The sequence below is a fragment of the Odontesthes bonariensis genome, chromosome 16 (assembly GCF_027942865.1).
Source record: "Odontesthes bonariensis isolate fOdoBon6 chromosome 16, fOdoBon6.hap1, whole genome shotgun sequence".
NCBI classification, from domain to species: Eukaryota; Metazoa; Chordata; class Actinopteri; order Atheriniformes; family Atherinopsidae; genus Odontesthes; species Odontesthes bonariensis.
In genome coordinates this window covers 15,151,756-15,178,655 of record NC_134521.1, presented here as the reverse complement: position 1 = coordinate 15,178,655, position 26,900 = coordinate 15,151,756, and the positions used below count along the sequence as shown (strand labels likewise).

The following is a 26,900-nucleotide window of genomic DNA, read 5'->3' as shown; positions in this document are numbered from 1 at the left end:
CCACCCTTCGTTTCTCAGTGTATTGCCAGCGGAAAACAGATGCATCTCTCAGGTCCTGTCAGGTCTTTGCTGGATTCTTTCCTCTTTCTTAAGGACGTCCCTTTCAGATACTGTCCATCTGCTGTAGATGGTTTCTTAGACCTGCCATCTATTTCTGCCTGCACTTGTCCAGTTTATTGAATGTCACTTTCAACTTTTTTTTAAATCGACCACCAGGAGTAAGTGCACAGATTTGAGGCTTCTAACATCCAAACGTGGCTCAGCAGGACGGAAGCCTCGATGATTTAACTGAATCTTCTGGAAATGTTAAACAGTAGGAGGTGAGGGTGGCGATGAGAGCTGTGAAAGCGGTGGAGCCCGAAGCTAAATGTCAAACTTTGTATTACAGTTAGATGGAAGCCTTTTTTAATTAAACCAGGGAGCACATGGAAGGGGTGAGGTGGGGAGTTCAATTTGCTCCTTTTAATCAGCAGCACCTATTGCTTTAAATCATTCTGAAGAATTTCAGTCTTTTCCATAATTAATCGGTTTTTTTTTTACCCGTGCTGTTCATTAATGCTCAGTTTAACGAGGCAGATCTTAAATCTTAAAGCTCAGACAGACACAAAGTTGAGTGTTTTGATACGTTTTATTTTACTAAAAAAAACAAACAAAAAAAACAAAGGGGGAAAAAGTTCACATTGACATTTAGTCTCAGTGTTACAGTATATTGAAATTCTTCTCAAAGGAAGTAAAATACAAGTTTTTTTTCATTTTAATCTTATATTAAAAATATCAAATAGTACTCATCTAGCAGTGCTTGCAGTTAATTAAGATATGTTGCAGGCTTGATAGCAGAAACGTTGGCTTTGTACAGAGCACTTTTTTTTCTCCATTGATTTTATTTGATTTTTCTTGCCTGTCTTAGCGAGGGCCTTGCAGAAACAACCTACCTTTGTGTTACCTGGCTTGATTTTATTGACAAGCTGAACATGCAATGAGGGCAACTACAGAAACCATCCTAAAGATAATACCGGTGCAGTAAGAGACTTGGAACAGGCTTGCAATGCAACGACAAGAAGAAGAAGAAAAAAAAAGGAGGCTAACTGTTCCATTCATTGTGCCCCTCCCACCCCCTAAAACCCTCATGCCACAGAGTGCCCTTTCCACATCTACAAAGTGATCTGAAATTAAATGGCAGACTTTCTGGTGATCTTTTCAGTACAGCTTACCAACCATGGACACGTTGAATAAGAAAATAAGACTAAAAATAACATCACTACCAAGATAAACTTCAAAAAACAGACTCCTTAGAGCATTTCTCTAGTTGCACAAAACTGTACAGGCACACATATTTTATATATTTAAAATAAATAGGGCTAATTTGGCCAAGACTCAGTGGGGAGGACTGTCCTCTCTTGTTTGGTCAGCACCGAGTGTTCCAATCCCTGCCATTTATTTGGACAGCTTCCCATCCACCTCTACAGTTCTTTTAGTCCCTTTAACACACTCACTCCCTCAGCTGTACACATCCACGTAGTCGCTCACACACTCCGGCCTTCTCCACCACATGCACGAAAGCCAGAAAGACATAAAAAGGAAACATAAGCAGCTGATGAACATCATTATAAAACATGGAAATGCCATTTTTCTGGAATGCCTCTGATCAGGAAAAAAAAGCTGGAGTTGGAGTGGACTTGTTTTGGAGATCATCAAACCAGTGACTGACAGGGCTCACTCGATGACACCTCAACACGTGTTTAGCTAAGATCCTGAGCCACCACAGTTAGCTGTGGCTTCTGGACCCCTCAACTCCCCCTCCATGATTCCCAGTGTGGTCCCAGAGGCTCTGCTTTCCTCTTATTCAGAAACCAGATGTGAAACAGGACTTTTAGATGACCAGAAAATGTCCTTTGTGGCCTGCGTGTTTGCCTCCATCTTGTCACAAGACCATGTGGGAGGGTTCGGATGGGAAGGGTATTTAGGGGAGGGGGCTGTACGGACGAGACGAGCTGCCTGGTGGGGAAAGAGGTGAGGCAGACGTACGGGGGGGCGGGGTTTGTATGGAGTCTCTCTTCTCTCGTCTCCAGATGAACCCTCGGGATGGCGGGGGATTAAACATCGGTGGAGTAGTACAGCGTGTTGCGCTTGAGTTCAGCGAAGGAGATGGGAGGGTGCTGCAGGTAGTAGAGCAGAACTTGGACCTAAGAGGAGAGAAAATGAGGCTCAGTGACTACAATCATGTCATATTAGTCAAAATGAGAGAGGGATTTTTTACTTTCAAATCATGAGTGTACAGAACTGTTCATTGTATCCATATACATGTAGTTTCAGTATGACTACAGTTTAATCTAAATATGTCTGTCTGTTACTGATTATAATAATTAGTAAATGATTTATTTCATTACTCTGGCTGTCGTATGTTTATAGTGCAGTTTGTCTGAAAAACTGCAAAAAATATATATTTGTATAATAATATCTGCATCTCAGAAAACGAAACTTGGGCAAACGATGAACCGGTTGAAATGTTGGAGTGCATCCGGATCACCGTGTTCATAATTACAAGAAAGAGAAACGTGAGCATTTGTGGAGGTTTGCGCCGTAGTTGGTGCATAGCTTTAGCGCTAAGGTCGGTTGGATCTGCCACCTCTTTGTTCTCCCAAAAAATAAAGCGTAGGATGAAATCAGACAGCATTTTCTCTCCATCCCTTCTTCTTGCTCAACAGTACATCTAAGTACAGAAAATTACTTTAACTGGACCATCCTCATGAAAACAGACAAATCGGTTTAATGTGTCTCCTTGCTTTGTGCAACACATTTCCGTTAATATCCCCATTAATCGGTTTCACCAGAGGGGTTAGTTCTGTTTGACATCCTGTTTGTTTCCACCTGCATCAGCAAACCAAACTGTATCCAAGGAGACTGCTTCCCCCTCTCAGTTCCTTCTAGGTTTCTAATATAAATTAGATTCATTTTAGGATTAAGTGGCAGAGGCATTTTTCTTTCAATTTTAATAATTTATTTACTTAATGCAATAAACATTTAAAACACAGATTAGACTCAGTAAAAACACTTCACTGGAATTGACAGGCAGGACCTCCTGCATGTGCACGCTGCTCTATTTATGATGTTTACTTGAATGTTGTTTATTCTTGCCAAGAAGAGAAGTTTGTGCACAGGAAACTCATCTCTGCTAAGAGATGGATGGATGGCCTGTAGCATAAATACAGCTGGGAGAATGAGCGGCAGTGTCATGGGTCACTTGGCGACGTGGGAGTGAAATTAATATAGAAAACATGTGGCCAACAAAACACGGCAGTCTAATATTTACTGCATGCACTCGCAGAGGGGTTCCCACTCCGTGTCAATCAGTAAGATTGATGGCTGGTGTATGAACACATGGAGTATTCGCCATTCAAAAAATGTCGGTAGGACTCCTGCAAATATGTGTGTACCTGTGCCATGACGTCATGTGACCAAATGTCGGAGGCAGAGGTGATGTGCTGGGCTTTGGCGCACTCCGCCTCTGAGGGCCTGAGCAGAGTGGGGCCGAACACAGTAGCCAGATTGTGGAGGGACATCTTGTTGATGGGCTCCTTCTCAGCCACCCTGCAGAAACGACCACCGACAGGATTAATTCATTGAAGGGACAACCAGGCGTGACTCCTTCATTTTACAAAAGGCGGTCATTACAAATGCAGGCAGACAAACAGCATTTTTTAAAAAACTTTTCTAACATTCATAAATGTATTAAAAGAATATACATTCATTTTCATTCTTATAGCAAATTCAAAACAACTGAAGTTGTCCAAAGTAAGATGGAACAACGATAACATCAATAGTTGATCATTGCAATAACATTAAACAATATCAAAACTGCAGGGACGGTGACATCATCAGCTTTAAAGGAAGGCCGAAAGGAAGGAAGGTGTTGTAGAGTGGCGGCGCAGGTTCTTCCAAAGGTTGGAGGCAACAACTGCAAAGTCTCAGTCATCTTTGGTTTTAAATCTATTTTTAGTCCCATCCAGGAGCAACAGGCTGGATGACCTCAGTTCCCAGGCTGGTGGTTAAAAATGAAGCAGTTTGGCTTGGTAAGGTGGTGCTAGTCTGTTGAGGGATTTAAAAGTTACCCATAATACTCAGAAAATCCTGAAGCAAATGGTGTTCCAGTGGGAGGGACAGACTTCCCTGCACCTTACACGTTAAAGTGCACATTAAGAAAGCATTATCATGCTGTTTGGGTAGAATGAGTCTCAAAGTGACTAAAACAAGCTCATCTTTCCTCATTATAACAAAAGATTTGCAAAATATTTCCTTCAGGCGACCTAACATAACCTATTTGTGAGTGTTTTTTAGAGTGCGTGAGTACCGTTTGAGGTGCTCCAGTAGAGTGAGGAAGGTCATGAGGTTGGGGTCGGGCAGGGAACGCAGGAGGTGCATCATGCAGTTCTCCTTGGCTGCCGGGTCTGACAGAGCTGTGAGGGACAGGAAAAATATGTCAGATCCAATCATGGCAAGACAACCTCTTCACTTTATACTTTATCTCCTCCAGCTAGCGTACTAAAGCTCCCTCTGCAGAACTCCAAAAAGCCCAACTAATGACAAACACACACTTCCTGGGTAAAGCGTAAGAGCTGTAAGTCACACCTATGCCTTCCATGAAGGCGGGGTAGAGGCGGTCGGTGAGCAGAGGCTCCGGCAGCTCCCTGAAGTACAGCTTGAGTGTTCCTGCGATGGCGTTGATGTCCATGTCACTCAACATCACCAGGATATCTTTGGTATCTATGGGCGAGACACAAAGAGAGAGACCAGTTAGACACAGAACACGCTGCATTATTTAAGTTTCACAACACAGCTGCTTTCTCCAGGAGAGGAATGCAGCCGTGATTACAAAGGAAAATAAAAGGTGATAGTGGACTCTGTGAGCTCTGTGGATCTTAGTGGAGTAAAAGCAGCTGCGAACGGCTCAGGGTGACTGTTATTCAACACAGAACATGAACACTTGACAGCTGTTGCTCCTCATTTGTCCAGAGTTACTCCCACAAATCTCTTTTCTACTCCCTTTCTAAGTATTAAAGCAAAGATGTCAACTCCTTAAACCCTTGCTGCAAGTCGATCCATCTGAGACAATTTCATACTGACACACAGTAAACTTGTAGTAAGTAACTGGGAACCTTCAAGATAAATAGATGTTATCAGACCATAAAATCTGCCTGGATTTGCACACTGTGGATGAAATTTTCTTTTTAAATGAACAGTTTCATTAACTGTTTTGTTAATGTTTTTGCAGATTTGACTTTTCTTAGAGGTTAGGTTCAGATGTGTAAAACTCTGGGACTGTTTCTGGCATGTGATGGTGACATTTTACTATATGTGTGGGGTCTAAAAACCAAGAGGGTCTGGAAGCTTTGAGGGGAACAAAATGCTGCACAAATTGCAAAGGCAGTTTGGGATCAAACATTGGCATTGAGATGTGACCGTAAGAGGCAACAAAACTCATTATTATCAAGAGTATGTCCCCACACAAGTCTGTGTCTAGATTCAAGTGCATTACCCCATTCAAGTGGGGCAGTGTGTGCGTTGGTGGTTGTTACACACTCATGAATATAACATATCTGCAGTGAAGATGCTGAGAGGAAGAGAGTGTAACGGAAACAGAGAGTGGAGTCTTACTTGTGTCGAATGCTAATTTGAGGGCCTGGATGTCAGTGGCCACCCCTGAGATCCGGTAGATTCCCACTTCGTCAATCCCCCTCTTCTCGACTTCCTCAATGCACTGACGGACTATGTAAGGCACCTTAGAGCGCTCGCGCCTGCGGACATTAACATCAGTTAGTTTTCTGTTGATGGGAGTGAAGTCACACAGATTTATCAGACAGGATATGATGTCAGATCTGTTCCTTTTCATTGAATATGCATAAATAAGAGTTTCTGTGTGTAGAGCTGCATGGTCAGGCAGCTGAGTTTGACGCCTCAACAGGAGCAAGCTTACTTTGTAACCACGTTGATCTTGACTCCGAACACCCCACTCTGTTTTTTGGACGGTGTCCTCTTTAAGCTGAGGTCCCGACTTGTAAACTTCATGGAGAATTCCACTTTAATCTGCAAATGAACAAAGAAGACATCTGAAGTTGAATGCATTCCTCTGCACTGGCAGAGTTAAACCGGGACCATCCTGAGCTGCTTTTTGTCATCGATTGTGAAGCGATTTAGAAGCTAGAAAGATCATAAAACAAAGCCTCTCACCCAATTAAAAGTTCAAACAGTTTCATAGTCTTTTTTTAATTGGTGCAGTTAGATTTTTTAATATTAACAGCAATCTCCTTAATCTCTGTGTGACAGCTAACCCAAATGCCATGTGGACCTCTTGTGTAAAGGAATATAACTGTATTATATCACTAACATTTGACAAAAACATCCGAAAATGTGCCATAATTGAAGTTAAAGTCCTTTGAGAGCTTGCGTCTTACCCCGTTCATCTCTATGACGTCCATATGCCAGTTCTTGGACTGCACCGTCTGAGGATCCAGCTGAAAGACACAACACACACACAAACACAATGGTTAATGATAGATCTTTGACCAAATAAGGGCACATGACTAAATCCATGCAGAGATTTTCCCAGAAGAGGACAGTGCACATCACCAGAATCCAGCTGATGTAATTAAAAACGTCCAATTTCTGCATGATTTCATTATGGGATAAAAGAGTGGAGCCTCATTACCAGGGCGTTTTCTGAAAAATGTAATTCCAACAAATGCATTACAGCTTTATTTATGGATCCGATCGGATCTCCTACACCACCAGACAACCTACTTAAATCCCAGAAACAGCAGTCTGCAATGCAGCATTACTGAAACAATGAGATCCTGATCCTAAAATTCCAAGGAGGGAAACAACTGGTGAAGTTAGAAGTGAAGCAAATCCTTGGCAAAGACAGAGAGGCAGTATTGTGTCTGTGTGTAAATCACACTGATAAAGAAAAAAAAAGAGATGAGAGCAGAATGATTTCATCGTCATATTGGACTGTCGCTTTAAAGTAAGTTGCTTGAATTAATGTTTAGATTTCTATGAAACACTATAACTGGTCACACACGCAGCTCCGTTTGCTTTGTTTTTGTTGGATACTGAAGGAAGAAAACATGACTGCTCCCTCTGCCTGGTATCAAACCAAGGAGCTTTCACATGCAAGAAGAACGTGATAACACCTGCACTGCAGGAGCCAGCTCGGGGCCCTCAGTTGCACCTCTCAAGAAGTTTATCTGTTATCTTCCAGCATGTGAAGAACAATACTGCATATACCCTATGTGACTGTGAAAATGAAGCTTCAATCAGCAGTTGCTGCTTCACAGCAACAGTCACTAAGTCTACTTGGGGAATGAATGATGCCACTTCGGAGCCACTTCCAACAAATGCTCTCAGTCGTCTCTCAGAGGTCCAACAAAGTCTCCAGATCGGCTCAGACATTTGGCCTGCTTCACTACACAGAGTAAAGTCTGGATCACATGTCCTGTGAATTCCTCTGAGACTTCAGAGATGGCAGCCTGTTGTTTTTTCAGTCTCCACCAGTCTCCTAATAACTTTTTTATAGACTGTTTTTGGTTATGTCATTAGCCCTCTGAACTGTGACGTGCCAGCAAAGAGGAAAACAATGTTTGCTGGGTGAACACAAGGGTGGCATGCTTACTGTCAGCATTAGGCTGCAACCATTAAAAGTTCTCAGTGAGTGTATTTCATTAGCTTGTAAAGAGGACATTTGGCAATGGTTTCGTGCATTACTGCCATTGTTAAAGCCAGTTTTCCCGGCAGGATTTAAGTTTGCGATGAGGGACAGGTAATCACCACAACTGGGCCTTAAAACAGCTACTGCCAAGAAGGGAAACGGGCAAAGGTCCAGGACACACTGACGACGCCTCCTGGGTTACGCTGAAGTACTCTCCCAAAAAAAAAACCTGAAACTATTCCTCCAACCCATTACTCTGTGATAATTCAAGAAACCTGATTAAAAATTAATGTACTCAAATAGGGTTGTAAAAACAAAGAGGATCTGTTACAGGCAGTCGCTGCACTCAGTGACCCCTCTCAGACCCGTCTCCTCTGCTGGGCTCCTTTTTATTAAAAAATACTGGAGAGAGGAACTTGACCCATTTTGACCCTTTTTTTGTTTCATGGGAAATGAGTTAATTTAGCTCAGGGGGCCTGCATAAAGCAAACTTCAACTGACTCAGTTTATTCTGAAGATTGGATTCAGAATAAGAAACAAAATGTTGGGAGACGGATTGCATGACAAGAAACAACTTTGAGGGAGACCGCAGCAGAAATGAGGCTAATAGTGTTTTTCAAGACAATTAAGATAACTGCAATGAACGTGTTTCAAAGCCCTCCTTCTGACTGGTTTACTGTATATCCGGACCTTTTAAGGACCTGAAGATCAGCAGAGCTTTACTCCCTTTTTATATCAGTCCATACAGATAAAAATACAATAACCAATTTCCTTCTCTAGGAATGCTTGAGGGGGATTTTGAGCACATGAGCAATTACTACATGTGCAGATTCATGCACATGTCTTACAGGAGATAAAAAGGAGGGAGAGAGGGAGGGGACTCTTTTCTATCTTTCTTTTTTTCCCTCAGAGATGTCCTTAGGCTTTTATAATAATGATCAGGATCACATCACACTCAAGTTAAAGCTCTCTTTGTTGGAACCATGAAGCCTGTAACGGACATATGATTGAGGCGAGGCCAGAACGGACCGCAGCCTGAGGCAAAGAAGAGAAATACTATAAATCTCGAGGACAGTTGTGCACACTGATTTGTACGCATTCCAGCTCGGGGCACATATGCCTTTTCCACATATAGGATACAATATGTTCTGCATATGCGTTAGTTTAAAAAAAAAAACCCAATGTGTTGCTTTGCTATATGGAGGATAACTGTTCTGGAGGTGTGGGGCTCAGCTGGTTACCGTTTACTTCCTCCCAACCAAGCGTATGGCCCACTAAACCTGACCTCTATATGCTCACATACACATTTACTCAAATCCATTTGCTCTTCAGAATGTATGAGTATTTGAAATAATCAAAGTGGGGAGCATGTGGCTGCCATGTGATGTGACCCACTAGTAGACCCCAGAGAAGATTAGTGGTTGACACAGTATCTTCTCTTACTCCTGGCTGGGCTCTCTGTCTGTCAAGCAGAACACAGTTAGAAATACCATGACCGAGATTTTCTTGGCTTCTAAAAAAGATTCAGAAAGCTGTGAGCCACGATACACACACAGTCTGTTCTCTGCTCGACTGATCTACAAGGACAGAACAAAGCTGATAAGATAAGTCACGCTTTCTTTTTTGCAGCCACATAGTTTCTTACACACAAGCAGTGAAGAAGAAGCAGCTGGCTCACTCTTTAAGCATTTGCAGCTAAGACTAAAACAGCAGTTTGTCAAAGAAGTCAATTTCCTATGAAAGTTTCCTTCTCCTTTTATCTGCCTTTATGGAGATGTATAAGGCTACAAAGAACTATGGATGAAAACTAGTTTGAGTTCTCAATATTTTTCTCAATATTTTTAAATGCTTTTCTAAAAATGTTCTCATAGAAATGCAATTTTTTAAGACGGTAAAATCCATCACTGATACGCACATCAGTAAGCATTATAGCTGCTTATTCACCCTTCATTTAAAATTTAATTAAGAAGTCTTGTTGAGTTATGAAAACAAAATACCAGAACATTAAGTCACTGCATAAAAAAGACCAGACATTCTTTACATACTGTACAGCAGATAACACACAGCATTATCTAATCCTTTACTCTTGGGGGGAAAAAAGCAAAACAATGTTGTTCCCGCCCGGTCTCGAACCGGGGACCTTTCGCGTGTTAGGCGAACGTGATAACCACTACACTACGGGAACTGACCATGTAAATCTACCCATCTAAACTTTAACCCTCCCCCACTGCAAGGACAGGTGACATTTAGGCTACATGGGTGCAACGGACTGACAGCAACAACTGCCCAACAAGGCTTGTGATTTGTCAGAGTACACATGGTCTTACAAGAGCCATGCATGAAGTCATTTATGAACATGTTTGGCCAAGGGGCTCCACTCCCGCATGGTGCATCCATCAGAATACTATAAGAGCATTACTGACTCATAAACAAATGACAAAGTCCCATCTGAAGTAAGTGAAAAGATGTGCTTTAACATGCTGTGATTAAAATAGTTGAAATAGGATGCTTTTCAAGACTACACATTTCAACAGTTAAAATCCTCTTTATAAATGCAAAGCAAATGCAGTTTTGTGTGATACAGATAATCAGTTGATTGTAATCAAATGTTAATTTTGGAAAACTTTTGTTCTGCACAAAGGTGATTAATGTAGACCCAGGAGGACAAAAAATGACAAGAGTGTTCTGAGGTGCAGAAGGACATCGCACCAAACAGCCGGTTCCTGCAATGATATGCAAGATATGCAAAGCCGTAATAAGAAAATCCCCACACACTTAATTAAAATGCTGTACCTTTGTTGGAAAGTTCATGCATGCTGGCGAAAGCATTCCAAAAAGCACAACGTGATCTTTTGATATGCACACACTGCCGCTTTAATTTGTCCTTTGTGTTCCATCGCACTTTTTCCTCTGCTGCTCTCCGGCTGATTAAATATTCATTCAGCTTCAGAAAGCTTTTTATTAGTCCTTTAATTAAAATGTAGCTCAAACTGCACGGCTGCTTGGTTCTAAGCAGGATTACAGGAACTGTTTGCGCTGTGATTTAGCCTTTTTTTATTCCCAGCTCTCACATCACGCTGCAGTATATTTGCTCCATAGAATATACACAGCATGACTATCTTTAGACTTGCAGGCCACATAGACATAATGTTTACATTTTCATCAGTTTTTTTAGTCCCTTTACTACACAGCTGGTGATGTCAACACAACCACGGGAGGTCTTTGACTCAGTTGCCATGTTGCCTTCTCCCTTTGCTCACTAGACTGAGCCAATAGGTGAGGATTTTCCACAAGTGAGAGTTGTGATTTGCGGAGTGGTCTCACATCTCCGCCAGCAGAGTGCGATTGTCGGTAAGCGGCAACGCAGAGACAAGTACTATGCTTATGCAACACGACCCTGCCTGCAGCCTGGATGAGTAAGACCGCTGAAGCACACAGAGCTGTGATTTGTCCTAAAAAGAAAAACAGGGAAAGGGTGAAATATGTCTGCATTTGAATTCAACACAGTTTTTCGTTCGTGCTTTATTGATTTTTCTTTTTAAAACAAACTTCATCTCATGTGATATTCTCAACTTACTAACACTATTCTTCAACACACTGCAAATTGTTTCAGGATTTAATATAATATATCAGGGACAAAGCCCACAAATGGAATCTGAATCTCATGTTTCTTTTCACTCATCAGACTTATGAGAACAATGTGTAGTTTGTGGATGTCATTACCTCACTACTCTGGTAATTTACCACCAACACCATGTACCACAGTAGATCATCTCTTTGAGTGTTTTCTCAGTAGAGTAGAGAAACTAGCTTTTTGAAGCATGGCGTAACAAGTCTAACCTCAGCTCTGATGTAACAATTTCAACATTTTTTGCCAACTTTTGATTATTCAGACCATGCTGATGAGTTGAAAGATGTGATTTATCTCTAATTTGGATAAAACTAAATTCAAAACAGGCAAGAAAAAGTAAAAAAGAAAAGTTCTCTAAACCAATCAAACTCGAAAACTTCAGAGAAACGCATAAAAGATGCCGCTTTTAAAGAACCGCACGCTTTAACTGAAACACCTGTTTTAGGACGTGCCCACGAGTTAACACTTAGTCTTAATGGGCTGATTTTCAATCAAAATGCCTGACAGGTTCAGCCATCTGACAAAATAAACTATTGAGAATCTATCAGGAATTGATACACACTTACACTTGACTGTTTTCTCAAAGAGATATAAAAACATGGAACTTAGGAGCAGGTACAGAGCGCCTCAGCCCATTTTAAGTCCAGTTGATTGTATACAGTATATATAGTTGTACTTGTTTGGAGAAGCTCCCTTCTCTACGACTTCGGTCAGACTAACGTGTTTACTTGCATCTTAAAAGTCTACTTTTGGTGGGACTAACACAATAATTCAGTTCTTTTTAGTGCCATGCACCAAAGTTGCAAAACTAATCGGATGAATGATGCCTTGTTGTCACCCTACCCGAGAAAGAAGCCATCTTGAACACATCTACTGTAGCTGTATAGCCAGAAGCAAGGGGGTCATTGTGGGTATCAACCCTCAATGCTTTACTGACCTCCCATTGCCCTGCAGGAGCTCATTAACCAATCACAACCCTCCACACTGGGGGATGGATTAGGGCCAATAAAGGGCTCTGCCCGCCGATGGGGACAGATAGAGATTTATGTGGCCTATATAAAAAGGCCATTAAAGCTGGCATTATACGCAGGTAGGAGGGATGAAAACCCTTATATGCGATCCACACTAATCAACATACTATATAATTTGGTGTGTGGGTTAAAAGGGAGTGGGGGTGAGGTAGGATGAGGGCAGTAGATGATAATGGCTGGAAGAGATTCTCTCCCATGGCTGAGCCAACACGGCAGCTCCGACGCTCTCTGCTTTAAGCTGGGTGATTAAACCTGCCCAAAAAACAGGTCTCCAAACACATGACCAAAAAGCCCCAGTTACAACCCAGCAGCAGCTTAATCATCCTTTGCTTCTATGCTGGGGCGTGGAAGGTACATTGTGTCTGGTTCTTGTCCAATTAGTGTTCCAAGTCAGCGTCCCATCTAATCACATGGTGTCTTAATTAGGTGCTGCTGTAGGCTGGAAGAGTGGGAACATTTCCCTGGTGTGCTGCCATACCCCAACGCATCCTTTACATGGAGAGTGCTCCGAACACCCTGTAAATACCATGATATATGACACAGATGAAAAAAAAAAAAAAAAAAAAAAAAGGAGAGAGAAAGAAAATCTAAATATTCTCCTAAAGTCTGTTTTCCCCACCCTCTTCAATTATCACAGGAGGCTTTCTCATAATGTGTATACATGTGTTTTAGAAAGCTGAGCACATTTTCAGCATAATTTGGATAACGGATTAGAGCTCAGAAATCATATAATTAAGAATAAAAGAGAGTCACAAAGGATATTATGTCCAAATGGTTGAAAATGGTACAGCAAGTCTTTGTTCTTTCACCAAAACCCCTTGCAGGCCTCTGTCATGTTAACATTTCGAATAAGGAAAGTAAATGATCTGACTTTATCTCATCTCCACCATGAGTCAACAGTCACCCCCATGAAGAGGCAAAAAAGGCATGTAGAGAGGAAAGAAAGGGAGAATTGTAAAAGGCCTGATAAGATCAAAAAAATGCACAAAACTGCAATACTCAAACAAGCTGGCATTCAAAGTCAGCTTCAGAATGAATGAATGGATGGAGAGATGGGTGAAAGGGGGCTTCTGTGTAGATTGAGAGCTGGGTGGTGGGATCACAGAGCAACATCTGAACAGCAAGAAAATGCATAAGCCTTCTTAATCACATTGTTGACATTAAGGTGCAGAAAGAAGAAGGACAAATCAATACCAGACCCACGGGTCAATTCAGCAAAGTCTGGGTTTAGGGCGTAATCCCCGTTTTATTCCGCTCAGTGTGACAGTGGTCAGCTCAAGCTTCTGCTGAATAATGGAAAGCACAGAAGCAAAGGTCAAGACATCTCCCAACTTGGATTCAATGTTCAGCAGTTTATTAGGCACACAAACTAAAATACTAAATTCTGGCGATGCACTTGTGATGAAGATGAGGCCTGCTGAATAAACATGTAAATAGACGGAGTTTATATAGATAATTACTCATAGGTTTAGATACACATGCAGAGAAATACATATATGAGAACTGGCTCATGTGCTTTCTTGCCATCTTTCACAGACAAAGAGAATCTAAAAAAAGAAGCAGCTCTGTCCTGCTCCAGTGAATCAGTCACAAATCAGCCACTGCAGACCTGTGTGTCTCTGCACTCAGATTTGGATAACAGATCCCTCAACACATGGAAGATTCAGTCCAATCTGAGCATTTTCCCCATATGATAATATCTACACCGTGAATGCCACATTTTCCATTGTATTTTGGTCTGAAGGGCAAGTGACTTAGGAACCATGTCAGTAACACATTCATCTATAAATAACTGACCACTTCTATGAAGTGCTAAAACAACGCATTGCTTCAAAATGTATAGATGTGCAATGCAACTTGAGAAAATAAAATTATGTGCGAACATGCCAGAAATGTGTCAGAGAATATATGGAATAAAATGTTGGTTGCTAAACAGATGGAATAGAAAATTAAAAAAAATCTGTGCTTAATATGCCAGAGGGGTATATTGTCCGTTGAGCCAAAGGGTGACGTTAGCTAAAAGGAACAGCAGAGGGAGCTGTTCTGTTCTGATAGTAAAACATATCTAACCCCATTATTCAGTCATAAGTCGGTGCTTTAAATGAGAAAGAAACAGGTTGTTGGGTGTAGAAAGTGGCTTGGATTAAATGATAGGGAGCAGTGAGATGCTATTTTAAAAAAGACTGGTTTCTAAAGTCCTCTTTTGGTTATTGTACAGCGCAGTTTCCAGGAATAAAATAAACCCTCTAATCATCTGTGCTATTTCTTACTACATTTACATAAATGGAATGAATACTCCATTAAACTTCAATTTAATATCAAATATGTTTTATTTTATATTGAAGTATTCTCAGCATGATTTATATCAAAAAGATAAGTTCTAATCTACACAAAAGAGAGGAAAAACATATTCTGACTTGTTACTGTAAGCTGGTCACAGTTTTGCCAGAACTCTATCAGTGTCTCCAGAGATGTGAATAGACCCATCAGTTCACAAGATTGAACTCTGCATTGAAAGAAAGACACCTGGGGAGAGGGCACATGCAGACGTATAGGGAGACACTGGGAATAAAAGAGAGGCAGAACAAACAGATGGAAGTGACACAGTGATGAATGCAGGAGGACAAATGCAATACAGAGAAGATAAAAGGGAGAAAACCCAGCTTGTGGATGTGTATGTGAAATGTGTGTGTGTCAATATGTCAGCCAGAGACCTTTTGTCTGAGCAGCTTGCTGCGGACGCGGCCCCATAGCTTGGCCCCGGTGTTGGTGTGCCTCTTGAGCACAGGGGTCTGTGGCTGGCTGGAGTTATTGTGCTGGTTTTGGTCCACGCAGCAGTGCTGTTCCAGACGCTCACACACAGAGTTCAAGTTTACATCCGATACCAGGATCTCCGTCATACCAAAGCTGGTGAATCCCCCTTCCACCAAAACACAGGTGGAGGAAGTGTGCCACTCACGAGGAGGAGGAGGAGGAGGAGGGGAGGAGGAGGGGACGTAACCCCTTACCGATCGCTGGACCAGGTGCTGGAGAGCTACACCAGGAGTGGCAAAAAACTGGCAGAAATTCACTTCAACAGAAGAAAGTGGTGTGAATGGGAGGAGAACAAGATGCTGCCATGATCTTCTTGATAAGTCTGACAATAATTCCAAGCAGGATCCTGTTTCTCTGTTTTCTTCAATCCACTGTCAACTGCCAGCATCTCCTCGCAATGCAATCTGAGTTCCACAACGGCAAACACAGATACAGAGCAGTAGAGCGAGGCAGAGACGGAGGAGCGAGGGAGATGGGAGGGGTGAATGAGCTCCCGAGCAGCACTGCTTCTCCAGATGTTTATGGACACACCTCCAAAGTGGGGAGGGAGGGGAGAGTAGGAGGGTGCTATGAACAGTCAATGAGAAATGAACACGGAGAAGGAGAGTGAAGGCGAGGATGAGGGAGGAGTGTGAGAGGGTGGGGGCTAAATGCTGCACTGTGTTTTGGGCAGCACTTTGACCCCTCGTCAACCTTTCCCAGAGCTGGTCAGCGCACTCAGGAAGTGAGTGCAGAAAGAAAAGCGATGAGGAGAAAGAGGCTTCACAAGCCTTTATATTGTCATACCCTCTGAAAATGTCACAAGAAGCATCTTTCCTACTCTCATCTCTTCTTCATCCTCCTCGTTGCATGCTGGTTACTACATACAACCTCCTCCACAGTTCTCTGATCTCCACCAAGTGTTTATTTTTCCATTACAATGCTTAACCATTTCCATCAGTTCTGTCTGTTGAGAACTGACATTGGGAAGTCACTCAAAGACATCCACACGCCTGCTAGCACATGCTGGGAGACACACAGAGCGAATCACCATGTTTATTCAACAGGCTGCTCTTAAGAGACGAATGCCTCCATATAATGGATCGATACGTGGCAAGAGAGCTTCTGTATGCCTGTCAAACTCCATCTCCATCCTTTGTGTCCATTCCCATTTGAATTAGAGGGGGGAAATATTCTGCTTGGGAAAGGTTACAGACAAGAGGGCGCATCTTAAAACCTCCAGACTGGTTGTGATTCAGAGCTGGTAGCAACTGATAAGGAGACATCTGCCTGCTGATTGTACAATGATTCATAAAGGGATTCAGACTTAGAGAGAGGAGGACGTCACACTATTTCCTTGATTTGTTGAAGATATAGCAAACAGCTGTGTTTACTAGAGTGGAAATTGAGCTGCATGAATATAAAACTAATTAAAAGTAGTAATGACAGAGAAACATTTTTCAATATCCCCTATAATGTTATATAAAAATACCTAATTGCTTTGAAGTAAACACCCATTATGGTAACAGACCACAGAATGCTTCAGAAAACAGTAGACAATATGATGCCATGGTGTAAAAACATGTGGGCTCGTATGTAGTCTGTGGTGATGATAAAACAGCGAGCAGATGGAAAGGGTGAGCGGGACGGCCCGTGTGTTTGACTGAAAATGCAAGAGGACGAGGAGGAGGGGCTTCACTATGGAAGAGTCCTCAGCCAACCCTCACCACAGAGTATTCTTAACTCTCATGGTTCGTAACTATGAGACATACACACTCCATGCGTCACAACTTGGAAAGAATGTCTGGGAAAATCGTGTTTTGAAAACAGGACAAAAAAAACCCGCAGACATGGGAGATATTTTTGGGAAAGATGGGAGAAAAGGAGAATGCTGGACTAGTTGTGTCTATGTTGACTTCGCTTATTGTTAATAGAGCAAGATGAGCAGAGAAACAAAAAAAAATCCCAGATAAAATAGTCTTAGATGAGCTCTGTGGTTATTTAATGTTGGACTGTTAAAATTGATGTAACAGAGGAAAAGACGTGCAGAGTTTGGCATGAATCGAGCTCCACAAACACTTGATTCTTCATGAGATAATACGCATCAAATACTTGTGTAAAATCATTGGGGGGTACCTTTTCTTTCAATCTACAACAACCATCAGTTAAAATAAATACTGTTTTTACTTCACTTTTCAGTGACAACCAGTATATATTGAATGTGGTGAAGTTTTATTTAATTTCAATCTGTGACCCACTTTAACCCACCGAGGCCTACCGACTCCCCCCTTTCAATCCTGATTTACTGAAGCTGGTAGCTTCTCTGTGCCATCGTGAAATGGGTTTGTGCTGCTCAGAGTGAGTGCCATCAAACAGAGTAAAACTGGGAAAGTCAAAGAAACTTAGCGCGCATTCAAAGAAACGGGGTCACCGCCTTACACGAGTCAGAGGTGTCTCTTAGGTCTGCAGAATCCATCAGTTCAAACAGCTGTACCAAGTACAAGTCAGTTCATTTATAAGCAGGTTTTAAAACAAATGTTGACCAAAGTGCTGTAAAGCTGAAAGAATGTGGATCAAACAATAAAAGTAAAGCAGAATGCTACACAAGTGAATGAACAAACCCAAAATAAATAAAAAAAATGGTTTAAATGCCAAAGAATAAATAACAAGTTTTCACTTTGGAACTTTGGAACTTTGTAATTTGTTTGGATGGTCAAAGCAACCCAGAAACCACCAACACACAGATCTGCCATGAACTAGAAGCTGCTGGAACGCCAGTGTCACAGAAGCTGCCGACAGGCCAAACGTTTGGACGAGTAAAAGTGAGGCATTCAGCCCAAACAACACTTTGCCAGTTGTTAATCGTGATGGTGGAAGCATTGTGCTCTGCTGCTGATTTACGGCCAGTGGAAATGGTGCACAGTAAAAAAAATTTTTATCACAATCAGCTGTAGGATCAGGAACTACATGTTTGAAAATGTGACAAGAAAGAAGAAGAAGAAGGAGAAGAAGACAAATGTGACAATGGTGCAGCACAGCAGCTGGAGTCGGTACGCCCAGTTCAACCAGAGTCTCACACATCAAAACCCATCACGTCAACAAAATCATTGAGTGGACACAAATGCACATCAAAGGTACACACTGTACATCCATATATCAACAGCTCCACTCTCACTAGTGTTGGCTCATAATTTATTTATAGCATGAACAACTACACACTGCACATGCAGACATGTTAACCCAGAATCCTGTGGGTTCACAGACATTAAACAGTCCTGGCTGTTCTGGAAAGCTTTGACCGCCACAGCTCACCAAACCCAACTCCCCCTCCCACACGTGACATTTAAATGCAAAATAATAACAGGACCGATGCACCGAGATAATATTTGTCTGAATCTTGTTATAGGCAAACTATATCAGCTCTGTGGCTCTGTTGGTTTGCTTTTAGCTGAACATAAGAGGAACGTGGGGACCAATGTGCCCCTGATTTTCCTTAAAGGCGGTGCACAGATAAAAATGCAGAGCAAGTTTACAGTATGAGATGAAAAACTGTGTGGGGCCTTGAGCTTTAGAGACATGGGAATAATAGAAAAGTAAAAAAAGACGAAAGACGCAAGTAGGCGAGGAGCAGGGAGGAGGAGGGAGTCCAACAGGGAGATGAGACTAAGAGTAGTTGTGAGAATGGAGAGCTACATGAAAGAAATAAGTCATTAGTAAAAATGTGAAGCCTAAAGGTGTGTTTTTAAGAGCAGGGTTTGGCATTAGACTGGTGTTACAACAGCTAAACAGGCTCGACTGTCAGAATGTCTTTTTGTAACTTTTCATTAAGGCTGTGTGATAGAACAAAAATGTATCATCACCCCGGTATCAACATGCACAACATCAATAACACAAAGATGATTTCAATATCGTAAAGACATTGATTTGAAATGGAACAAACACAAGTGTAATAATGAGGGCTGAATTCCACTTCGAGGTGGATGTCCAACCACTAACCAGCGTGTACATGCGCAGCAGTGGAATGAAGCCCTTTTTAAAACACCTGAGATCATATACTTAAATATATGTTTATACACTGCGAGTCATATTGTCATGCCAATATTCTATAATATTGTGCAGCCCTACTTTTAATCAAGTTGAACTATTTTTGTCAGGCAAACAAACAATTTAATTATCCGTCTTTAAAAACAAAGTGTTTAACTGCTGGACATCTGTGTGTTAGTGTCAAAAGATCAAGCTACCTGCCGTCAACTTATTACGAGAGGCTTATGAAGGAAAATGTTAACTATTTTGATCTAAAATAGGTCAATCAAATCATTTAATTGCAACATGAACTTGTGAGAAAGCAGCTGGTTTAGTCTTAAAAGCCAACGCTGTGACATCAGGTCCAGCCCTGACTCTTAATTATAGATGGGCTGGGTGGCACAGCCCCTCATAAAGACTCTCCATATGACCGCATCAGAGGGGGAGGGGAGTGTTGGAGTGGGTCCCCTTTTCCAAACTCACTCAGGATGCGTAGCTGCTCCCCTGACTAACTCTTTTCAGTTGATTCTGCAATTTTCCTGCCTCCACCCCTGCTGGCTGCAGCATCGCTCTGTCCATCAAAAAGACTTTCAAGGGCCGCAGATAACGTAATGATCAATTTAAAACCTGCAGCTCTACAGCATGAATATGGAGCAGTTCTAAATCCGTGCTCGTCTAATGAACATGAGACAGACGTACTGTCAGTGTGCCGTTTCTGTGTTTTCCCTGCAACAAGCTATGACTAACCTTAACATCCTGGGGACATGTACAGCTGATGTAAAAATCTGACTAAAAAATGGATTCCCTCTTTCTTGAACATGGCTGGGAGTGTCACGCCAAGTAATACCTTATTTTCACGTCAAAAGCAATATACTTACAACTGTGACACTGAGTCACACCTGGAATAACTGACTTTAACTAGATCGTGTAAACGACACCCTGAAATGTTTGAAAAGAAAGCTGTATGAGGACTTCGTAAGAAGGTCCTGGCCTCAAATCCAGCTCTCGGCCGGGGTCAATGCCTTGTTTTTGGAACATAACTGGATGTTAGTAATACACTTTTACAAAATGGTAAATGCAAATGTACAAAGAGCTTATAGGACTCAAAATAGAAAACAAATTCAACACCAGGAAACATGTGGACTCCAGCAGGTTAGAGAGGCTCAGTGACACTGTTTGGGGTATTTGAAGCTGAACTTCATGCACAAACAAGAGATGTAAATGTCTGAATCTAAGCAACAATGTGAAATAAGATACCTCACTCCATCCCTTTAATCTGAAACGTTTGATGTTTATATATATTATTTTTGAAGTTATAGTGCTCAGAGCATCTCAGGGTGTAAAATTGACACTTTTGGTCAGCTGATGGGAGAGCTGGATTTTCTAATAATTTACCATTTAATTTTTATATTTCTTAAATAAAAAATTACCTTCACTTAAACACAGGCAGGCAAGCGTTTTATGTTTGGATTTTTGCCTGTCACAGTGGACATGAAGGGTTTGCTGTTTGCCACAGCCGGCCAATAGTTAGCACAGGAGCAGAACACAACTTTCTGTTCATACCACTAAACACATATGTGCATATTCCTGTATACGCACAGTTCTGCAATATTCCTCTTATCAACCTCTGAAGAAGCCAACGTGGAACAAAGGTGATCATTTGGGACTTAGATATTGAAAAATGATTAAATTAAAAGCAAAGAGGAAGCAGCCTTGGGCTTTTTTGACTTGCTCATCAAAAAAGGCAAAGTGCACCATTTTAATCACATGCACCTCACAGAGGACTGTGATTGGCTGATACTGCAGCCTGCAAACCGGGCTGTGAGCGGATAATTCAATCAGGTTTAAGTCGATGAGTCTCCATAAGCATGTTTACGGGATGAACCACTCCACCTCTTTGATCTTTCCTCCTGCTTTTGCTGGAGCTTAAGAAGGAGGAAGGAGAAACAGAGTTATTCGTAAAAAAGAGGTGTGTGTGTGTGTGTGTGTGTGTGTGTGTGTGTGTGTGATGGGCTTTTGAGGAAGGGTCCTTCAGGGTACAGAGAGAGTGCTAAACAGGAGTGCGGAGGTGGGGGGAAGTTTGGCAGGGTGGGAAATCACAGCCTTAGGGTGCTTTACAGATTATTCCTGGTTTTCTTTCATCTGAGCCGTTAGGGGCATCCATCTCCTTCGAATAACCGCTCCATCACTTATTAAGCACATTGGAACAAAAGCGGCGAAGTAGAGAGAAAATGGAAGGAAAGAGGATGAGCAAAGAGAAGCTTTCATTGGCATATAGCTGGAGTCTGACGTGTGTTGTTGGGTGTGGTTGCTGTAAAGACGGGGAAAGGGTGTATACTCCTTCTGAGAGTAGGTGGTAAGACAGGCAGCACATCAAATGTACACTCATTTAAAACCCTAAAAACCACTTACAGGTAAATGTCTACACAAATCAGCTTTCCTAAGTGGTATTTTCATCAGAACCCTGAGACAAACAAACTGAAGGAAGATTCAAAAGATTGAATGCAGAATGATGCAAGAGCGAATAGTGAAGCAGTAAGGCTGCAGGTTCTGCATGAAAAACCTTTCTTTAAACAATGAGCTCACACTCTGCACACACAGTGATCTTCATGCATTATCGCCACAATGATTTATTGTTTTTCTATCAACTTCCGATGTCCAGTGTTTATTCCAATGTCCATTAGTCTTTAATAGGATTTCATTATCTTTTAAGTCACATGGATCTCTTCTGAAATGCAGACAACAAAGCTGATGTTCTAAATTCATTTAAAATGAGGCATGTCACAGCAGTCCCGATGAATCCTCTTCTTTTTTTTAGCATAGTTACAGCTACAGCTTGGAAAAATTAATTTTATTTCAACTAGGAGGCAAACAACAGAGCCTCCCTTGGTGGAGAGAACTGTAGCTTAACACAGAAAATTTTCTTCAACTGCAGCTGATTCTCCCGTTACTGGCAAACATTTCAGCATATAATCTGAGCAGGGCTAAAACTTGCTTTAAACGTGACTGAATAAAATTTAAAGTTGTTCTTAAAACACAGAGACATGAAACTAGCGGCCACGAGCCTGTTTTTGACCTTGAATAAAAGACATCTTGATTGTGAAATAAATACATAAGTTCAGTTTACGTTTTTGTACTCGTTGTTGAACACATGACATGAAGAATCATCTCTTACAATTCCAGGATATTCATAAAGAGATAGAGACTCGATAACAGAGCCCTGAGAGACGGGAATAGATGGAAGGTTAATTGATCTAGATTTTCCTTTTTAAGACAAACATTAGTTTCCTTTGAAAATGTTTTAAATCACAAACTGCATTAACCTGTACTGAATGCAAGATGAGGCTGACTGAGAGTCTGATCAAGTTAAGTTTCAGAGCAGTATATTAGGTATCATCAGCATAAAAGGGAAAATTTGCATTAGAAACATTTTAAAGCAATACAATGTAACTTCTCAAAAAGCCCACTCTGGAGCTCCCCCTACAGGCTTGGAGGTAATGTACGGTTACACTGTCGTAAATACAACAACCTTTCACTTTCACGTTTCACGTTTGTTGACGAACCGGCGAGGAGTCAGAAGGTGCAAGCTATGTCGACCGAGAAGGTAAGAGTAATCAAATGTACCTGGGAGCGTGAGAGGGGTCTATTTATTTTTGCGGTAAGTGTGCCAGAAAGCAAGTCGAAGTACTTCCGCTCCCGGGCCGATCCAGCAAAGTTACATAGCGCAGTTTTTCCAACTCAGACCCCCGAAGGGCATAGGAGACAGGCCAATCGTAATATTGATATAACGAACGAATAGGACGAGTCCCAGGACCAATCCATGGAGAAAAATTGTTGGTCACGTGAAAGGAGGCCCGAGGAAATATCTTCCTGAACACACTGAGATGCGTCTGACAGGTAGTTTTTCAACTAGTGGACAGTATGATGAGTCCCACACTGACAAGCCTTAGCCTCAGTAATACATGATCCACAGTATCGAAAGCTTCAGATAAAGCAATATCTTACGTCAGTATCTCTTGGCGCATTAGGGAGGAAACTGTGATAACAAATGATTTCATTACAGATTTAGATTTAATTTCTAAGTCCAGTTCAACCTGACTGTATTTACTTTGAATCATAGACTACAAAAAGACACACACATTTACTGTGAGTGACCCATTACTTTGTAGACTGCCCTCTTTTAAGCCTAAAGTTTGTCTTTAAGTAGCTACCACCATGAGTTTTTGCAGCCAGAAATGAGAAAGCAAGACCATCCCTCACTGCAGAGTCGCACGGAGCCTGCGTGACCACCCGGAAAAGTACAGCTTAGAGCACCTCTGCGTCATTCTTAGCATTAGTTTAATCCAGATAAATAAAGCAAAGCAAAAATCTTCTCGGTTTCAGTAAATACTTCTAATGCAGTCTGGAGTTGGGTGAGATTTCTTCTACTTTTGGATGTAAGTCGCACTATGTTAAAGTTGTGATCTCTGCTCAACTGGGATGAGGTTGTGTTACATCGGGGTAGTATGACCCAGTTCCAGTGATGAAGAGAGAGCAGCCTCAAAGGACTGAGCTGCTGCCGACCCGTTTCAATAATTCATCTTAAGTGTGTACCCACCGCTGACTGGACTTAGCCACCTGGAAGATTACACGAAAAGGGAGGACGATGGTTGGAGTTAGAGAGGAAGAAGTGACCTGATCACCCAGAATGACATGAGACCACAAGAGAAGGTGTTGCGCAACCGAGGAATATAGCATGAAGTGCCTGAAAGAAAAGTACGATAGTCTAAAAAATATGTCACGCCAAAAAATATTATTGCAACTGCTGTGTTCTGAGATTTCCGATCAATAATGAAGAGGAGAATCCGTTTGATCCTGAACAGACAGCCCAGCTAATGCTGCTTCTTCTCTCTTTCGTGACCAAACAAAACGCCAACAAGCTTAACTGAAAAGCACTTCCGTGTGCAGGTGGCATATGCATGCCACCTGTCTGCTGATACAACACCACTGCTGCATTCCTTTTTCAGCTCAGCGCGACATTATTTCCCACAATGCCAAACTCTGCCCTCCCCCACAAAATTTATGCCTACATGTGGCAGAGTTGAAATTTAAAACTAAACTATATTCATATAGCACAGTTCAAACACAAGTGTAATCCTAAGTGTCATATAGAGAAAAATAACATAAACAAATCGAAACATAAATAGACAAAAGCAAAAAAGATGAAAATAAAAAGTCCATAAGGGTTGCTTACATCTTATAACACCAAGATTTAACCTTCCCCTTGTAGGTTCAGTCGTCCTATGACTGTATTTTCTTTTCATTATCAAGAAAATCAAATATTCAGCTGTTATTTGACCAAAACATAATATTGTTTCGACGCCATTGCAAATTTGCCAAAAGTTCAGCGAGCGCAATCATTCTGATCAAGCTTTGGTCTGCAATTTTCTTCAATTCTAATTTCACCACTAATTTGGCTGAAGTCAGAAGCATAAACAAAAAGACCTCCTCGATAAGGGGGAAATTTTTTTTCCATCATTAAAATATCAGGTTTGAAGCTTTGATGCTTTTGCTCCAGCAAAACCAGGTCAACTAGTCTGTCACGAAAACATCCATCCTCCCTCCTCCCTTTCCTTGCCTGTAACCCGTAAAAAAAAAAAAAAAAAAAAAGAAAAGAAATCACTTTTCTGTCAAATCCTCATCTGCAGGTGAACAATCCATTAACTTATTTGTGGGAAATCAATCACTTAATCAATAAAGAATCCGCTAGCTTCAACACCCAGCAGTGACCGGTGTGCTGTGATGAGCGGTCTTCGCAGAGTGGACTCAGAAACCCCCTCGGGCCTAAAAAGATGAGCTGCAGCTAAACGCTTTCTCTTTGAAGTGCCGCACTACTCCCTCTCCAACTATTCTCCTTTCTGTCTCTTTCTGCTTTGATCCTCGTTCCTCATTCCTCTCGCTCTCCTTCCTAAATCACACATAAGCTAAATTAATTAGAAACTGAATGCGAGTGCTTGCTGCTAATGATTCATGCCAAAAGCCAGTGGCAAGATGAGTGAGCATGGATCATGTCGACACGCTGAAACATCATCAGGTTGGAATGGAGCGTGAAGAGAAGATACAAGCAGAAAGAGATGCAATCAACCCAAACAGCTCCTCCACAGTCCCTGGAACACACACATACAGTGCACATCCCTTTCCCTACTATTATACAACACACATTACATAATTCAAACAATTTGTGACTGTGTAAATAGACTTTTGAGGTGCCCTCGCTCACAAACACCCACCTAGCTCTTTGAAGGCAGGGATAGCAGAAAGAACAGGTACATGCTCGAGCCGGCGCCCCCGCCAGATCGGCGCATTTTATGATCCTGCCAGGGACGGTTTTTTAAAAAGCTTTTCTCCCAAAAATTCACGACACGCTGGTTATGTAACAGGCTGCTTGAAGCGATGCAACGCACAGAAAACTCTGCTGATTCGAGTCCAAGGTTATTCAAAGTGAGTAACTGAAGTGGTTCACATCATTGCAAAGTAAAGTGGCCCCTGCTGCAGCATTTGAGTTTTGCGCAGTAAAAAAAGTACCTTTGAACAGAATAGAAAAGGCTGAAAGTAATGACACATTCTAAACAATGTAATGCTCCCCTCTACAGAGGGTTAACACTGCATACGGTTTTAGAGAAGGCAGGAGAAGAAATGCTTTGTTCTCCGACTTCTTACGCGATGTGCTTTGCAGCTATATGTGATGCAGCTATTATGACCTCATCTTATTACAGATCACAAGTGCAAAACAACCTCACTGAGGGTCTGAAGGGGCTCAAGAAACTCTTCCTCTACATGAAAACTATGACATCACCACAAGCCCAATGTGTGATGGCAAAATAGGCCCTAAAACTGACGTCTTATGTCATAAAGCTCATTAAGAGAGCTTTGTTATTGAAGCTATGAAAGGGTTAAACAAAAAGTCAAAGCACTCTGTAAATATTATCATATGTGTAGATCATTTTAACTCATGCCAAGGAAGAAACACCTGTTGGACTGGCCAGCTGTCAGCTGAGCACACATTCTGTACAGTAGAAACTGGAAACAACAGCATGATACAGCAATCAGCAGACTGAAAACATTAACTACACAGCGCTTGATGAGATATAATTTAGTTTTAGATAAGACATCTATAGGAGCAGCTGAGATGTCTGATGTAGAATCTTTAAAGGCTTATGCCATTAGAATATCAGCACAAGAGTTTGTAAAGTCTGCACAGACCAGGAAACAGGCAGCCTCCCTCCCTTGCTTTGGGACAGGAAGTCATAAAGCAGAATCAAATGCCTGGCACAGCTCAAAGTCATGCCATATGAACAGTGTAATCTCATGGGAAATGATAGACTCAACAACAAGTCAAAGCAGTTTCCGTAAGCAGAGTTATGAAAACGTGATGCATCAGGTTGCAGCACATACAGTCTGTACATGAAAGTGAAACATTACCAAAGGTCAGTTACATTCCACAGCACACCGACATGTGCCCAGTTTCTTTTGCATTTAGATTGAACAAAGACAAGTCTACTCTAATAAACTGAAACTCCTCAAACCCTTCATGACTTAAAAGCTTTCCAAAATTCATGTGGTATTTACAACAAAGTCTTTTACAACAGTTCAGGTAAGTATTTGATTAGTGACATAAAATGTACCGACTTCAGCAAGGAAACAGATACAAATAAAGGTGTCAAATGACCCCTCCCCCACT

General features: G+C 41.6%; 1 protein-coding gene and 1 non-coding gene across 6 annotated transcripts in view; both read right to left on the bottom strand.

The window, feature by feature from the left end:
- Positions 1-609: 609 nt before the first annotated feature.
- The window catches only part of abr (ABR activator of RhoGEF and GTPase), a 131,034-nt gene continuing 104,743 nt past the window's right edge, over positions 610-26,900 (bottom strand). For 4 of the 5 annotated variants that reach the window (XM_075486355.1, XM_075486356.1, XM_075486357.1 and 1 more), the window contains 7 exons: positions 6,450-6,509; positions 5,972-6,081; positions 5,653-5,792; positions 4,627-4,761; positions 4,349-4,454; positions 3,435-3,588; positions 610-2,183 (listed from right to left, as the gene is read on the bottom strand). In XM_075486355.1, the coding sequence (XP_075342470.1) occupies positions 2,094-2,183; positions 3,435-3,588; positions 4,349-4,454; positions 4,627-4,761; positions 5,653-5,792; positions 5,972-6,081; positions 6,450-6,509 (795 nt within the window). In that variant the 3' untranslated portion in view covers positions 610-2,093. Of the gene's footprint in view, positions 2,184-3,434; positions 3,589-4,348; positions 4,455-4,626; positions 4,762-5,652; positions 5,793-5,971; positions 6,082-6,449; positions 6,510-15,078; positions 15,645-26,900 lie in introns of those variants that run through there. The other variant, XM_075486359.1, reaches the window with a different exon arrangement.
- trnav-aac (transfer RNA valine (anticodon AAC)) lies at positions 9,815-9,887 on the bottom strand. The gene has a single exon. It is a non-coding gene; the product is annotated as a tRNA-Val (tRNA).